Raw genomic sequence first — 18,396 nt, 5'->3', positions numbered from 1 at the left:
TTAGCACTGCTTCCTCACAGCACCAGGGACCCGGGTTCGATTCCACCCTCGGGTGACTGTCTGCGTGGAGTTTGCATGTTCTCCTCTGTGTCTGTGTTGGTTTGTTCTAGTTTCCTCCCACACTCCAAAGGCATGCAGGTTAGGTGAATTGGCCAAGTTAAATTGCCCATAGTGTGAGGTGTATTAGTCAGGGGTAAATGTAGGGAAATGAGTCTGGGTGGATTACTCTCTGGAGAGTTGGTATGGACTGGTTGGGCCAAAGGGCCTGTTTCCACACTGTAGGAATCTAATCAAAATAAAGGAGGTGTAAATTCTTTCTGTTGGACATTTAGAATTGGTGACCAGCGAGGGAGCAAGGCTGTTATGAGATGAAAAAAAGAACAGCAGTTAAATGATCAGAGTTTTAGAGAAAACAAACCCTGCGGTCTAACTTATCCATGCCGACCAGATATTCTAAATTAATCTAGTCCCATTTTCCAACACTTGCCTCATATCCCTCTAAACCCTTTCTATTCATATCCCAATCCAGATGTCTTTGCCATGACAGAGATTTAAAAAGAAACCTTTGAATGCCCTTTTTTTATCTCCTGATATAGTGATGAGAGCGCTACCATAAACAAGTTAGCATGACTTGGAGGGGCCGGTGTCGGACTGAGGTGGACAAGGTTAAAAATCACACAACACCAGGTTATAATCCAACAGGTTTATTTGGAAACACTAGCTTTTTGACAAACAGGTTAGATCTGTCTAAGATTAGCAAGAGTGGGGTAGCTTATGAAGAGAGTTTGAGGAGACTAGGTCTATATTCTCAAGAGTTTGGAGGAATGAAAGATGATGTCATTTAAGCTCAAAGTTAAAAATCACACAACACCAGGTTATAGTCCAGCAGGTTTATTTGGAAGCACGAGCTTTCAGACCACTGTTCCTTCAGGTAGCTGTGGAGCAGGATCATAGGACACTGAAAATTTGACAGGGTAAGATGCAGGAAGGATGAACCCCTAGCTGTGGATGAAGGGCTATAAGAGGGATACAGTCTCAAACTAAAGGGTCAGCGATTTAGAATGCAGATGAACAGGAATTTCTGAACTCAGTAGGTGGTGAATCTTTGGAATCCCCTACTCCAGAGGGTTGTGAAAGCTCAGTCATTGAGTGTGTTCAAGGCAGAGATCAAATGGATTTCTAGATCACAAAAGAAATCAAGTTCTTGCAGGAAAATGGCTTTGAGGTGGACAATCAGCCATAATCTAGGTGACTGGCAGAATTTGCGTGACGGGCTGATCCTTTTCCAATTCTTTTGGTTGCTGCAGTTAGCTAAGTAGATACTGAGAAAATGTGACGTTCAGAATATGGAATCATATTACCCCAATGTTATTCAAATCACTATTAGCAGGAGCAAGCTGAGAAGTGCAAATGTTCCCCAGGGTCTCCTTGCTGCCAAACTGACATGATACTGAACAATTCATGCGTCACCTGGAACAGTGGGTGTAGATGTGGTCAACACTGCAGCAGACCAGAGATGGATAGTAGCAGGGTCCTGGGAGCTCTGGGGTTTTACATCATTGTCTTAGGGAATCAGTATTTATTCATGTCAAAGGTTTCTAAGGAGATCACTGAGTCAGATTGCATTCACGATAGGACAGATTGGGAATGTCATGTGGAAGCCTTTTTTGATTAGAAACTACCTTTGCTTGCGATTTTAATTCATTGGACATGGGCTTCATCAGCTACACCAATGTTAATTGCCCAGAGACCTTTAAAGGGTCATCCACATTGTTGTTGGGCTAGAGTCACACACAGGCCAGACCAGATAAGGATGGCACTTCCCTTCCCTAAAGGACGTTGGTGAACCAGGTGGGTTTTTTTCTAAACAGTCAACAATTTACTCATGATTGTCATTAGACTCTTCATTCCAGATTTTTATTGAATTCAGATTCCACTATCTGCCATGGCGGGATTTGAACCCAGATCCCCAGAATATCACCTGGGTCTCTGGATTAGTAGTCTAGCGATAACTAGCCCATCATTTCCCCATTGGATGGCTTTGTCACTGAGAATCTTTCAATGGTCACAGACTCTCCAGGTGCCTGCTGCCAAAACTGCAACTTCCTCCATTTGCCAGGGTCTATCTGTCTGGACCTGGTACTCCCTGAACCCACTTCAACCATGAAGGTGTCCACTCCCTTAAGCGGCTACCCCAGAAATGGCCAATGTCAATAGTGACGGTAGTCAGGCTACTGAGCTGAGAGCCCTCTGGTGGGGCTGCCAATTTCTGAGAGGGGTGATCCTGTCTTCCACATTAAGGAATGTGCCTCCTTTAATCTCCTTATCTGAGGAAAGATGCCCTGGCTATAGAGAGAGTGCAGCAATTGCTTACCTGCTTAACAGCAGTGTGTGCTATCTACAAGATGTACTGCAGAAATTCACCAAAGATCCTCAGACAGCATCTTCCAAACCCGCGACCACTTCCATCTAGGAGGACAAAGGCAGCAGATACATGCAAGGTCCACCCAAACCATTCACCATCCTGACTTGGAAATATATTATCAGTCCTTCACTGTCACTAGGTCAGAATGCTAGAATTCCCTCCCTGACAGCATTGTGAATCTACCTACAGCACTTGGACTGCAGCGGTTCAAGAAGGCTACCACATTCTCAAGGGCAACCAGGGATCGGCAATAAATATTATACTTTACATATCTTTCTACTTTACACAAATGTGATTGTGTGGTTTTCCCCTGGTTCTTTTTAAATGCTGTTCCTCTCGTGCCTCTCACTTCTTATGGTGGGTGATTGTACCATTTTCAATCTTAGCAGAAGTTTGAAATCTGGAAAGGGTATTTATTTCTAAGCAGGAAGCCGAGCAGCACGTTTAATGTGGACTGTGTGCATGGGCACAGCTGGGTTTATGTGATAATCCTTAATAATATTTTCAATAGATTCTACCACAATCACAAGTCAAAAGGTGTTCTTCCTGATAAACATTTTGGTACACAACACTCTGGAATCCTGTTAAAAGCTTCAGATTTTTATGTCATGTTGTGTTGCTATAACTGAAGACCAACAAATAAAAATTTATGCAGTAAAAATATAGGCATGGCTGCAATGTCAGATTCACCCTGAAAACAACAGACTAAACTCAACTTGTACGTTTACAACCTGAGCTACAAATCTTCTCAAATATCGCAAACAGACAAAACTGTTCAACAGCAAGCTCCACAATGAGGCATTCCAGTTACAGCTGAAAACTTAATTGGACACTCATACCAACAACTTGGATGAGTTTGTGGTCTCATAGATGTACAAACTACAGTAGGAGAGAGGAACGAGGAATTGAGAGGACTTCTGCCAGGTCCTTAGGGGGCGAATCTTACACATAAGCTGACAGGATGCAGATGAGAGCTCGCATTGGAACTTGGTCGAAAGGTTGCTATGTTTTTGCATAATTTCCAAAAATTACCCATTGGGACGCACATGACTAAATTCCTGGTTTCTCCTCCATCTCGTGCACAGATCCAAGCTGGAAACGTTAGACTGCTAAACAACTGACCAATGTATTCAATTGCTATTCTTCAAAATCATCCTCATGACAATATTCCTCGGGGTGTTTTAGCTTTGCCTTTCACAAAGAAGATGCTGCAAGATTTTAGAGAAACTCGCCTCCATGCAGTTTCATTGAAGTGTGTTTATTGCTTTAACTTGGGTAAAGGATTAGTGCAACTGACATCAGTCAAACCAATTCTATATCGCTGCAGAAATCAGAACGGTTTTTGAAAATGAATGGTAGCTCTCAATGTCGACGAGACATGACAGGAATTCAGAAGTAATCAGTCCTGCAGGTGTCAAGTGTGGTTCAGAGGGATTAACTTCTGAGTCAGATGGTTGAGGTTTCAGTTACTCTTGAGGCTTGAACATAAAATCGTGGTTGACGTTCCCTTGGTGTTGCATTGCTGAAGTATCATAGAATATTCCGTTAGTGTGGAGGGAGATTGTGCTGCCCATTGAGTCTGCTCTGGCTCTTTTGAAATCAGTCCACTTCTTCACCATAAAGTTTTTCCGTTGTATGTGATCTGAATCCCTGTCGTTGCTACTTGGAATCTAAATCCTGATCAGTTAGTGCACTTTAAATTCCAACCAATTGTTGCATATAAAATATTTTATCGCATGCTATCACTGACTCCTTTGCCAATCTCCTTATGTGTCCCTTATTGATACTTCAGCCATTGGAGCAATTTCACTTCATTTGCTTTAATTAAACTCTTCATGATTGTAAAACCCCCGTCTTAGCTTTCCTTACTCTAGGAATAGAAACAGGCCCAGTTTCTCCAGTTCAACCCACTGTACAAGGGTTGCTGCAAAGATGGAGGCTATTCAGCCTGGTGTATCCATGTAGACTCTCATCAGGAGCAAATCCTAGACCTTTTCCCCATACCCTTTCCCCATGACTTACCATTTCCTTTCATGGTCTTTTCACTTGCCTTTTGAAAGTCATGATTGAATCTGTCAGCACCACATGCTCAGTCAAATCATTTGAGATCTGAAGCGTTCACTTTGTAAAAAGAATTCTGCCTCAGATTGCTGTTGCCTTCCTTTGTAATCACCTTAAATCAGTTCTCTCTGACCAAACGAGAGACAGCTTCTTGAGAAACCCAGCAGGTCTGGCAGCATCTGTGCAGAGAATGCAGAGTTCATGTTCCAGGCCAAAGATTGGCTCGGAAACTTTCATTCTGCTTTCTCACAGGTGTTGCCAGACCTGCAATTCCTAGTCTTGTTTCTGACTTCCAGCATCCGGAGTTCTTTCAGATTTTCTTGTAGAAACAGTTTCTTGCTATCCACCCTTCCCAGCCCCCTCACGATTTGAATACCTCTATCAAATCTCCTCAGTTCTGCTGTTACAGAAAAATAAAGCCAGCCTCTCCTGTCCATCCAGATAACTGAAGCTTCTTATCCTTGAAAACATTTGTGTCTGAGCTTCGCTGTGCCCTCTCCAAAGCATTCACATATTTGCTGAAGTCAAATTGGACACTGTTCTTCAGTTGAGATTCCTCCGACTATTAAAAGTACCAGGCAAAAATTTGCAACTGGTTAGAGAGAAAAAAACTGCAAATGCTGGAATCCAAAGTAGACAGGCAGGTCGCTGGAAGAAAACAGCAGCTAGATATCTTTAGGAGATGGAGACGTCGGCGTTTCAGTTGAAGAAGGATCGAAGCGTCGATTTCTCCACCTCCTGATGGAGAGTACAGAAGGTGATTGGAATTTTGATGGGAAGAGCACAGAGATGCCAGAACAAAATACAGACCATTCTGCTATAACGTGAAAGTTGCATCCCTCATCAACCTTGTGCGATAGAAAATAGCGTTGCAGAAGATTGCTTTAGAAAATCATGATGCCTGGTCAATTGAGAGTTCACGTTGTCCAAGCAGCGACCGTAATTCATCAGTCGGTGTTTAGCCAATTTGGGTTAATCAAATGCATGTTATACCCGAACGACCTATAACGGTTACTACTTGACAAGAATTGGTGCATCTGGTTACGCACAAATTTCAAATAGTAGTCGACAAATCAACAAAGCAATTAATGAATGTTATGTGTGTCTACCGTATTTGCCTTAAACATCCAGTGTCTGCCTTAGGATTGGTCAGTGGGTTTCTCGAATGTTTTTCAAAGCTGGCAAACTCCTGCTGCCTGGTAAACCAACCTTGACGAATGGTTTCTGTCTCTAGCCGTTTAAATGTTGAATTAAAACTGGCTGGTGTTGATGCCCACAGGTTTTAGCTATCACCACCAGTTCTTAGGTAGGCACCTTCTGTACTTCCTAAAGTCCCATAGAACTCAGAAACCACACCTCTGTCCTATAGTGCCAGAATTCCCTCATATATGTTACTCTGGATTCTATGGAATATCCTTCCTGAACTTGCCTCCAGTCCTGGCAACACCCACTTTTGATTTTGGGCACTGCAGGAACTGCCAGTCAATCTGATTGGCCGTGGCACTTTGTCCCAGTCTGGGAGGGAATTCTACTTTGCGTTAATTTCCCATTCACAGCCACAGTGCTCAATGTTGATCCACAGCACTCCCACCACCACCATCCCCCTCTCCAAATCCCACCCCTCCAACGTTCTCTCTGGGGAGGCAAACATTGGAGGCTGAGAGGGAACCTGACAGAGATATATAATGAGGAGCATCAATTGGTTGGATAGGAATGTACTTTCTGTCCTGTCCTGGCAGGGTTTGGCAGGGTCTGGGGCTGGAGGAACTTTACATCCAGTTTACTTTGCCTGTTAAGAACAGAGAGAGCTTTATTCTGTATCGAACCTCCTTGCTGTCCCTGTCTTTGGCGAGTTTGATGGGGATGGAGTCAAGGGAACTTTACTTTCAGTTTTCTTTTAGTTCAAAGGTGTAGAGGCAGCTTTTGCTCTGTACCTAACCCCGTGCTGTCCCTCTCCCATGAGTGTTTGATGAAGACAGTGTCGAGGGACATTTGCTTTTAGCTTACAAAGGTCCAGGGAACTTTACTTTCTGTTTAAAATTAGTAAGGAAAGTACTGTATTGTACATTCACTGTATTTAACACCATGCTGTCCCTGACGCATGTTATGAACATGTGAGTGACCTGTACCTTTCAGAAAGTTAAAAGCTAACAGAACTACCTGACAGCACCAAGTGTTCTCAACAAGATGCAATGTAACATGAGCCTAGCAGTTAGGGTAACTGGTTGCCTGGAGACAAAAACAGATTTGAATTAGGCTATTCAGTTTAAATTTTACCCTGAAAAATACCAAATTCCAATCAATTTGAGCTTAGTATATTGGCAAACAGAAAAGCCAATGACACAATCCAATGCTTTGGGGTATAACCCCGGGGAAAATTGAATAGATGGAAGGAGAACGGTCATGCCACTAGCATGTAGAGACTGCCTGAAAAATAGCTCTCTTAAAGGTACCTTGATCGATCAATGAGTGTGAAACAGAAACCCCTAAGAAGAAGAAAAGGAAAGTGAGGAAGAGAAGATTTGATGTCTGGCTGGTTTTGAAAACTTGAATTTTTGGTAAACCTTAATTGGGGGTTTTTACTGGACTAGTATTGTAGAAGGGAAGGTAAAAGATAGGTTAGAGGAAGGAGTTATGAATAGTTGTTAGTTAATTATTCTCTGTTATATCTTAAGAAATAAAGCGGTTAATTTTTACTTTGAATAGGTCTTAGCCTCTCAAACTTCCACAGATTACTGCACGGGATACATCGTTTTTGTTTTGCTGGTTTAAATTAAGCAGGAGGGTTTACTCCCTGTCATAACACCCGGGAGCATTTGATGGAAACGGTGTTCTTTTCCATTTACTCCTCATTTAAAAGAGTAGGAAGAGACTTTTCCATTTGTAGAGGGATCAATAATAGAATGCTAAGAGCCCTATTGCTGAGATTTCTTTTCATCCAGACAATCTGGAACTCATTACCTGATAGGGTGATTGAGTCAGAAACTCTCCTAACTTTAAGCAGTATTTAGATATTCACTTGCATTGCTGTAGCCTCCAACGCCGTGGGCTAAGAGCAGGAATGTGAGATTAATGTGGTCAGATTTCTATTGACCAGCAGGGACATAATGGGCTGAATGGCTGAGTCTATGAAATTAAATTCTTTGTTGTCCAGGTCTTTCTTCTTCCTGAAGAAATACAAGCTCAAATTTCACTGTGTCAATTTCAACTGAATTGCCCAGTCTGTTCATTTGTCTGTCTCTGTCTGGAGTTGCACAGATTCCACTTAATTAACCCAACTCTCTACATATTGTACTGGCTGAAAAGATTAGTCAACAAACGCCAGATGTATGAGTAACAGAAACGGGGAAAACAGCAACTGCCTGACTCTAACAACAGAAAGGTGTATATTTTTGAAATGCTTTTCTTAGAACAAAGAACAATGCAGCACAGGAACAGGCCCTTTGGCCCTCCAAGCTTTCGCTGGCATATTTTTGCCCTTCCATACTAAAACTGTCTTCACCTATAGGATCTGTCTTCTCCCTAAATCCTTTCTGGATATCCTGAAACATTTTACACCAATTAAGTGCTTTTGATGTGTGGTGACACTTGTAAAGTAGGAAATGTTGCAACTAATTTACATTGCTCAATGGTTCTACCTACAGATAAAGTGTTTTTTCAGTGATATTGGCCAGGGTATAAATATGAACCAGTACAAAGTGAACTCTCCTGCTCAACTCTGAACTGTGCTGTAAAGTACAGTTGAGACAGTGGCTCAGTTAGCACCTAATCAAAACATGGGACCACATTCAATCCCTGGACATGGTGCCAAACAGCAGAATTTCCAAATTTGTGTGCAATTTGGAAATGTTGAAGACATGATGGAAGATAACAATGGGGGCAGACACACCGGAGATTGTGTTCAGTCAGTGATAGTGTGAGTTGGTGAATATGGGTTGGAAGAAAAGGTTGCTATCTTCTTGGGGAAAAGGGGAGGGTATCTCTTATGGGCAAGGGGCAACCTCCCAGAAGATAGAACCCCTATCCTTGCTGCTGTTTCGTAGAATCATAGAGTCCTACAGCACGGAAACTGGTCATGCCGACTGTAATCCCACACTAATCTAGTCCCATCTGCCTGCAGTTGGTCCATATCCCTCCAAACATGTCTTATTCATGTATCTATCTAAACATCTTTTAAATGTTGTAACTGTACCCATATCCACCACTTCCTCTGGAAGCTCATTCCATGCACAAACCACTCTCTGTGTAAAAAAAATTGCCTCTCATGTCTTTTTTAAATCTTTCTCCTCTCAGCTTAAAAATATACCATCTAGTCTTGAAATCCCACACCCTAGGTAAAATACACCTGCTATTCAGCTTATCTCATTATTAAATAAATCTCTACAGGTCACCTCTCAACCTCCTAGACTCCAGTAAAAACCTCCGAGCCAATCCAGCCTCTCTTTATAACTCGAGCCCTCCAGTCCTGGCAACATCCTGATAAATCTCTTCTGAACCCTCTCCAGCTTAATAACATCCAGGGCGACCGGAACTGGACATAGTATTCCAGAAGGAGAAAGTGAGGACTGCAGATGCTGGAGATCAGAGCTTAAAAATGTGTTGCTGGAAAAGCGCAGCAGGTCAGGCAGCATCAAAGGAACAGGAGAATTGACGTTTCGGGCATAAGCCTTTCTTCAGGAATGAGGCCTTACCAATGTCCTAACTCCTGTATTTAAGGTTCTGAGCAATGAAGGCAAGCATGCTAAATGTCTTCTTATCTATATATGATGCAGACTTCAAAATGTATGTGCCTGAACCTCTAGGTCTCTCTGTCCTACAACACTGCCCAAGGCAAATACTTTCATAAAATATGAGTATTTCACTCCTGTCCACCTGCCTATTCTAACCATTTTATGGCATATTACCAACTTGAACTGCATCAGTTGATCATTAAATATGTATTAAAGTAGGATGAGTGGACTGCTAATTGTGGTGCACACCCTGTGTATTGTGGGGGTGAGCTCAGTGGGGAATGGGAAGAACCTCCACCCCAAAAACACATCCGGGAGTGGCACGTTTTCTCCAGTTCACTAGCATGCCCATTTCACCCACCCATAACTAATTTAGAATCAAGTCCTTTATTGCTGACTGTTACATAGATGTGTTCATTTCATTGGCGATTTTAGATCAGTTGGGACACTTACCACAGCCAAATAGCTGACTGTCTCTCATTCACCTGGCTTCTTTTGCATGCATTCACATCGTTTAGTGGCGCTGAGTCAACATCCTGGAATCCTCTCCCTGGCGCCATTGTGGGTGTCGAGCTCATGGACTGCTGCACTTCAAGGAGACAGCTCATCACTACCATCTCAAGGGCAACTAGGGAAAGACAAAAATGCAAGACTCGCCAGCAATACCCACATCTGAAAAGGTAGCCGCTTGCTTGTGCTACCTGAGGGTTATCAGTAGTCGTGAATGTATACCTTCAGCCCTTCTCTATAAGGAACCTGAGGACATCACATATCCAGAAGCAGTAGACACAAAGTTGACAATGAAATGGAAACTTGTGTTCTGGAATTTTCTAGGTTGGCAAAGCTTCATATCAGGAACTCACACACTCCTACATGTCAAGCAAGGGCATGTCTTAGGCATGGTTAAATGCAGAAATGTTACAGGACAGGAAGATATGTCAAGAGAAACAAAACAATTTCTGTAATGTCCTGGCATTCTGCCTCAGAACCAACTTTGTTGAAAGCAACAAAGCAGAATTATGCAAAGTAAAACAAACTGTTAACCTACCCCGTAATGTTGATGCTGTGAGAGAAATTATCCACCTGGCCACAAGGGTCAAAACAGACTCAGCTCATCATCATTTCTTTGTTCATGAGAGGTGGGTGTTGCTAGCTGGGCAAACGTTATTATCCATCCCTTATTGCGTTTGATCGGAATAACTCAATTTGAGCTATTTCAAAGGGCAGTGAAGAGTTAGCCACAATACTGTGGGCCGACAGTCAGATTGCTAAGATGACAGGAATGGTAAATGAAGAGAGAGTGAATCAGTTTGGACGATCTTCACTGCAGTTTAGAAAGATGAGGGGGATCTCATATAAACCTATAAAATTCCAACAGGGTAAACACAGGAAGGGTGCACCCAATATTCCGAGAGTCCTGAACCAAGGGTCGAAGAACTGAAACGACAAGACATTTCTTCAGCAGAGAATGGTGTGTTTGTGGAATGCACTACCACAGAAAAGGTTTGAAGCCAATACATTTTCAAGAAGACTTTAGACACAGTTCTTAAGGCATTGGGAGAAAGCAGGAACAGAGTACTCAGTTAGATGATCACATAGATTGGTGGAGCAGGCTCAAAGAACTGAATGGCTTACTTCTATTTAGACTGGAATGGTACAAATTTCCTTCCCTGAAGGACATTCGTGAAAAAGATGGGTATTTATGACAATCAACATGGTTTCTTGGTCATCAATAGACTAGCGTTCCTTCCCCTTTTATTCAAATTTCACCAGCTGCCTTTGAACTTATCTCCCCAGAGCATTAATCTGAGCCTCTGGGTTACTCATTCTATGACATTACTGTTGTGCTATAGCTTCCACTGCTTATCCGAGTGTATTGCATCTTTGATGTTCACTGAGAGAAGGGGACATGTGACCATTTGGTACATTCAGGTTCCTGAAATCCTCTTGCTGAGCTGTCAGCTTCCTTTGTACATGGTGCTGGGTTGTTCACTGTGTGCTGATTGTTTTCAGAGATGTCTCAGGTGAACCCCTCAGTGTCCCTCACACTGACCTGTGCTCCAGCATCACCAGAAGGCTGGCCAGAAAGGAGATGGGCGCTATGGAGATGTGTGTTTAAGGGAACATATGCGGCTGATATTCTCATGCAATTGCTGCCCTTGAGAGAGGTCACAACTTTGGAAGGAGCTGTCATAGAAACCTTGGTCAGCTATTGCAGTGCATCTGGCTAGTGAGGAAAGGAGGTGGTCTTTCAGATGTCGCGTGGACCTAAGGGGGTGCAACAGGGCCTAAAAACCTGGGCTTTGTCCTGAAGGAGACTCCACTGTGCTCAGCATGGCTGGGGGGGGGGGGTGGTGGTGGTGGGGGGGTGGCAGGCTGCTGTGATTATTTGAGGGTGAGGAAGGGGCCTGTGATTTATGCCTCTGCCGTTGCAGTGAGTTCCTTTGTCCTGGATGATGCTGAGCTTTTTATGTGTTGATAGAGTTGCAGCTCAGCCTCGTGAGGAGAATGTGCTCCATCACATTCCTGACTTAGGTCTTGCCCACGGTAAACCAGCTTTGCTGGATGGGGAATGTGAGGGTCACGGGAGGAGGCAGGAGATGAATTACTTGCCCCAGAATATCCTGCTTTTGTTGGTGCTGTATTTATGAGACTGGTACAGTTTTTGATTTGATTTATTATTGTCGAGGTACAGTGAAAAGTATTGTCTTAACTGCTTTATAGGTAATCCAAGTGCATCAGGGTAACAGAACAGAGTATAGGATATAATGTTAAGGCTGCTGAGAGGATGCAGAGAGAGATCAACATTAACATTTAGGAGGTACATTCAGAAACAACAGAGTGTCGTGAGCACAACCCAGTCAAGAATTTGGTCAATGATGATAATGATGATGTGGGATCAGTGGTGATAATCCCATTGAATGTCAAGAGATTTGAGAGACTGAGGACCTCTTTGTCCTAGAGAGTGGTTCAAAGATTACTTTTAAGACAGAAGTCAATAGATGACTAATTAATAGGGGACCCAGTGGTTATGTAGGGCAGGAATGAAGTGTCGAAGTCACAATCAGTCCAGTCATAATTTTATCAAATAGCAGAGCAGGTAGAGGACTGACCGCCCTACTCTTGGCACCTATTTTTAAAAATTCATTCACAGGGTGTGGGCACCACTGGCTGGAAATGTGTTGCTGGTCAAAGCACAGCAGGCCAGGCAGCATCTCAGGAATAGAGAATTCGACGTTTCGAGCATAAGCCCTTCATCAGGAAATTGTTGCCATTTTTGAATTGTCTAAAGGGAAGTTAAGAGTTAGCCATGTTGCTGTCATATGTAGGCCAAACCAAGTAAGGACAGAAGAATTCTTTAGCTCAATGGAATTACCAAGCCAATTTTTTAAAAAAGTAATTGACAGTAATTACATGGTCGATTTTTGTTCCAGATTTTTATTGAATTCATATTTTACCACGTGCCAGTATTCATCAATTGTACTTCAAAATAAAATAAAATGTGAAGACAAGCACACTATTTTTAGTATCACACGATTCTCCCCCCAGATGTCGAAAATTCAGCCCCAGCTTCTTAGTGCTCTCTCTCTCTCTCTCTTTCTCTCTCTCTCTCTGGGAATAGTTCACAGGTCGGCGCAACCTCAAGGGCCGAAGGGCCTGTTCTGCGCTGTATTGTTCTATGTTCTATGGTGGCGTTGCGGTAAAGTCACTGGGCTATTAATTCTTATCCCCAGGTTAATAGAAGGCAAAGATTCTGGGTAATAGGTATGTACTTGTATTAGAATGAATGGTGTTCCACAAAGATCAGTGCTGGGACCTCAGAAAATTCACTTTTCAACATCTGAGTGGGTTTTAAATCTTGCAACATTTTCTGCCCATTGTGAGACCAAAGAGAGCGAGAGAGCACGAGCGAGAGAGAGAGAGGGCACTAAGAGGCTGGGGCTGAATTTTCGACACCTGGGGGGAGAATCTTGTGCAGTTGGGTCTGATACTAAAAATAGTGTGCTTGTCTCCACATTTTATTTTGAAGTACAGTTGATGAATGTGATCAGAGAATTGATTTACATTGCCCTTGTGTGATTTAATTTTATTTTGATGTGAATAGCACCCAGATCATGTTCTGCCACTTTTGTTCTGTAGGACACTGCAGCAAGCCTGACTTCAAAGTTAAAAACATAGATCTGAGCGAAATAACGGACGCATATTTTGAAGTTGGTCAGAGACTCCGATTGAAGTGTCAAAGTGGTTATAAGAGAAAGGCAGGAACGTCAAACCTCATCCGATGTCAGAACAACTCTAAACAAGCCAAGTGGTCAGAGCCAAACCTCAAGTGCATAAGTAAGTAGCATGTCTTGCATTGGATTACATAGGATGTACAGCACAGAAACAGGCCAGGCAGCATCCAAGGAGCAGGAGAATCGATGTTTCGGCCATGAGCTCTTCATCAGGAATCCAGCACCACACTCTCGACTCTGATCTCCAGCGTCTGCAATCCCCATTTTCTCGACAGAAACATGCCATTCAGCCCAACCGGTCCATGTCACAATTGTGCTCCTTAACCTAATATCACAACTATCCATTCTCTTCTTCCTCATATGCTGCTCTCACCTGCCCTTAATTGCATCTGTATTGATTGCTTCAACCATTCCCTGAGGTAGTGAATTCCACATTCCTATTACATCAGTTTGACTTGTGCACCACGATACATTGTACTTAACTAGGTTATGGGGCTTAATAATCTGACACGGTACACAACACTGAAATAATGATCTAGAGTAGAAAGTGTGAAACATCACATTCCTTCAGACATTGCAGCGTCAGCCTCCAACTAAATTGATCTCCAAATTCTTATACGGATAATTCACCTTTAGAATTGGACACCATATAGCATATACAATGAATTTTTATCTCATAGGTAGCTGTCAGTGACACACCTGGACCTTTTCATTAGTGCGCAACACTCTGCAAAGTTCGGTAAGAATACCTATGTATATTACTCTGATACACTGAAGTGTAAAGTCTACTGTGATAATTTTCTGGTGATTTGCAAAGTGAAACTAATGTTCTGGTAATTACAGTCATAAACATTATCCTTTAACATCTCATGGGGAATGGTGCTAAGTTCCCACAGCTAGGAATTAGTTTGTATTTTTAGAATAGTTGTTTAGATTGCAAAAGCATCTCTAACCATCTCTGTGACCTAATTACCATGAAGTTTGTCTGGTCATGCATGTTCGAAATAACGGTAAAAGTACAATGGTTTAAATTATACCGGGCTCCTTTTCAGGTCTGAAATGGGTACCATGCATGGAGCGCAAGTACCAACCAGAATATCTAAATCTGGTCCAAAAAAGGCACTCCATGCATCACCATAAACATACACTCCCTCCACTATCAACACACACTATGTACCACATAAAAGGTACACTATAGTGCCAGAAGCAGGCTTGCTCCACAGCAACTACCAAGTCCACAACCTTTGCCACCCAGAAGAACAAGGACATCAGGTACACAGGAACACCACAACATTCCCCTCCAAACCACACAGCATCCTGACTTGGAATTGTAGCTGATCCTTCACTGTCACTGCTTCACAAATCTGTAAGTACCTCTCTAACATCACTGTGTGTACCTCTACATCCCATGCACTGCAGCAGCTCACCAGCGCCTTCACAAGGCCAGTTAGGGATGATGAGTAAATGCTGGCCTTGCCAGTGATGCTCATACATCATGAAGATTAAAAAGGATGAGCTGCCGGTAGCTATTGCTAGTCCAGTGATTGAGACCCAAATCATAGATTCCCTACCATGTGGAAACAGGCCATTTGGCCCAACGAGTTCATACCGACCTTCCAAAGAGTAACCCACCCAGACCCATTTCCCCAACCCTATTATTCTACATTTACACCAGTCTCATGCACCTAACCTACACATCTTTACAATCCCATGGACAGTTAGTGGAACATTACTGAGGAACAAATATGTTACTGTGCAGGATAAAGAAGATCATTGCTGTTCCACCTAGGTCCACAGAAAGCTTTTTTGTTGTTTTTAACCTTACACCCCCACTAAAGAATCGCACTCTGATCAAGTTTAGGAAGTGACTTGTTATAGGTTGCCTCACAGGTACACCTGAGAATCTATTTCATTTCTATATCTTTCAGGCTCCAAACATTGACCCATATTGTGCCAGGTTTACAAAATACCCTTTATCTTGGTGTTTTAAATAACAAGTTTATAGAACCATGGAATTTTATCATACAGAAGGAGACCCATTGTGTCTGAGCTGGCAATTGCAATTGTTTTATCACAAAACATTGTCAAGGGCTCCTGCAGTAATCCAGTTGCTAAAGGAACTGCTCAATATTGTAATAGATCATAGATCCTAGTTTGTGCCCCCTATTTAATGACCACAGCCAGAACAGCAACCACTTGGGATATTGGCAACTGGTATGTTATTACCCAGCAAGAGTCAGCTTCTTCAGGAAGGAAGGAAGAGTAGAAGAAAATATGAGACCAAATTGACAGAATGGAACATCCCATACTTGTTATACCCTAACACAAAACAGACAGCCTCGGAATTGTGTCTAGGCCAAACCATTCACTGTTTGCCCCTTCCACCTATTTGGAGTCATAGAGTTCTAGAGCATAGCAACTGGCCCTTTGGCCAATTTCCCCATGCCACCCAGTTTTCACAATTTAACAAGACCCATTTACCTGTGTTTGGTCCATATCCCTCCATAAGTATTCCATCCGTGTGCCTGTCTAAATGTTTCTTAAAATAATGAAATTGCACTCGCTTCCATCACTACCTGTGGCAACTCACCACTCTTTGTGTGAAAAAAATTGACCCTCTGAGCTACTGCTGTAATGTGCTAAAACCCAAGGGATATGTGACTGGGTTTTACTAATGTCTAGAACCCCTTCTGTAATTTTTAAGGATTTGTCACTACTACAATTTACCAATCATCGTCCTCTTTGCACTTATTTTTGGTTCGTACAAGCTCAGAGCAATACTTTTGACTGGGTAAGTTGTGTGTTAAAACATCGTGGAATCATGCCTTTGTATGCCTCCCTTTGTGTGTTAAATTTTCTGCACCCTGGATATCTTGTGTGAAGTCAGGTCCATGCTCCTGAATTTGGATCAAGATAACATTTTAAATCATGTGAGGCCCTATATCACTAGTGGGCCCCACTGTAGTAAGGTTATTTTGAAAAGGTATAATTCAGAGACCAATTCAGGTTTGATATTTATTCCTGTCCAGATCTTCAATGATGCAGCCATCATCTAAACGAATGACAGAAAGACTTGTGTACCTGAATTCCTTTTTTCTACATGCCTATGGGGCAGCATGTTGTCTGTGGATCACCTTTTGGCTCAGCACCCTTAGTTAATTTTAAAATATCCTTCCTCAAAAAAATGCCTTGAATCACAGGTGGCCTGGTGGCTCACAGCACCAGGGTCCCAGGTTCGATTCCAGCCTCGGGCGACTGTGTGGAGTTTGCACATTCTCCCCGTGTCTGCATGGGTTTCCTCCAGGTGCTCCGGTTTTCATCCAAAGATGTGCGGGTCAGGTGAATTGGCCATGCTAAATTGCCCATAGTGTTAGGTGCGTTAATCAGAGGGAAATGAGTCTTGGTGGGTTACTCTTCGGAGGGTCGGTGTGGACTTATTGGGCCGAAGAGCCTGTTTCCACAGTGTAGGGAATCTAATCTAATTTATTTATTTGCACCTCTCTGTGTGCTCAACTTTAATGAATTTAACAAAATAAAACCCCTCCTTATATATCTTATAAAAATAAATAGGTTGCCACGATAGTTTTTCTAATTGATCGTATGTTCCTTTACTTTCCCATGTGAAGGCATACCATTGAAGCAGTCAAACATAGAGCATGCTGGAAAAAAACTGACAAAGAGTCACACCTGATTCCAATGATTAGCTCTGTTTATTTTTCTGCAGAAGCTGCCAGAGCTGATGAGTTTCTCCAGCATTCTCGGTGTTGTTTCAGATTTCCAACATCTGCATAATTTTACCTTTATACCATTGAAACAGTCACCGATGAAATAGCTTTTTGTTCCTTTATTTCTTCTCGCTCTTCATACGGCAGTTTAAATCATGACCACATTTAATTCAGACTTAAGCTTCAATGGGCTGATTTATTATTTTACTGGTACAAAGATTCATTTACTCCTTTCGATAAAAGGTCATTGTCAGTTTTGTCTGCTGTTTTGATGCTGTTTAATTAAAAATGACTCTACCAGCACTATGGGACAGCATGGTGGCTCAGTGGTTAGCACTGCTACCTCACAGCACCAGGGAGCCTGGTTTAATTCCAGCCTTGGATAACCCTCTGTGTGGAGTTTGCACATTCTCCCTGTGTCTGCATGGGTTTCCTCTGGGTGCTCCAGTTTCCTCCCACAATCCAAAAAAAAATGTGCAGGCCAGGTGAATTGGCCATTCTAAATTGCCCATAATGTTAGCTGTATTAGTCAGAGGGAAATGGGTCTGGGTGGGTTTCTCTTTGGAGGGTTGGTGTTGACTTGTTGGGCTGAAAGACCTGTTTCCACACAGTCAAGAACCTAATCTAGAACACACATAAGCTTAACTTGACGCAGTATAAAGGGACTGTCTTCAGGCAGAAATGCATTTATGTGCCTATGTCTTGTTCAGTTGCAAATACTTTTCAAATCAATGGGAATCACATAGCAACACAATATTTGGCAATTTGGATGTAATGTTTGGGCGCACAATTCGTCTGGGGCTTATCTTACATGAAACAAAGATTTGGCAAATCCCAGTTAAGAAATGTGGGTAATGGGAGTAGACTTCATGTCTTGTTAAAGTTATTTTCTTATCAATCTGTTCAGAGATGTTATTACACACCCCTGGAGCAGGTGGGAATTGAACACAGGCCCTCTACAGCCACAAGAGCACTTTTTATTTCTGTTCCATTTTACTTACCAATTGCCTTCAAGTTTTTGAAAAATTCTATCAGATCACCTTTACTCAACTCAAGCAGATCAACTTGTTTAATATTTCCTCTAAACCTAAATGCATTTCTCAAAAATTCTGTATGCCTTGATATTGCTGGACAAAGTCCTTTTAGTTCAACTTCTATCAACTTAGTGGACACATGACCAAATGACAATGGAATTATTGACTTACGATATTGAACAATTA

The 18,396-nt window shown here is 42.4% G+C and overlaps 1 protein-coding gene across 3 annotated transcripts in view; it reads left to right on the top strand.

Annotated features, from left to right (window-relative positions):
- il15ra (interleukin 15 receptor subunit alpha) overlaps positions 1–18,396 on the top strand; it is a 96,501-nt gene that overhangs the window by 34,936 nt on the left and 43,169 nt on the right. For all 3 annotated transcript variants that reach the window (XM_060843109.1, XM_060843108.1, XM_060843107.1), the window contains exon 2: positions 13,357–13,554. In XM_060843109.1, the coding sequence (XP_060699092.1) occupies positions 13,357–13,554 (198 nt within the window). The remainder of the gene's footprint in view (positions 1–13,356; positions 13,555–18,396) is intronic.

This window comes from Hemiscyllium ocellatum, chromosome 23 (genome assembly GCF_020745735.1).
Source record: "Hemiscyllium ocellatum isolate sHemOce1 chromosome 23, sHemOce1.pat.X.cur, whole genome shotgun sequence".
Taxonomy (NCBI): Eukaryota; Metazoa; Chordata; class Chondrichthyes; order Orectolobiformes; family Hemiscylliidae; genus Hemiscyllium; species Hemiscyllium ocellatum.
Note: the sequence above shows the minus strand (reverse complement) of the source record. Positions and strands in the feature narration are given on the sequence as shown.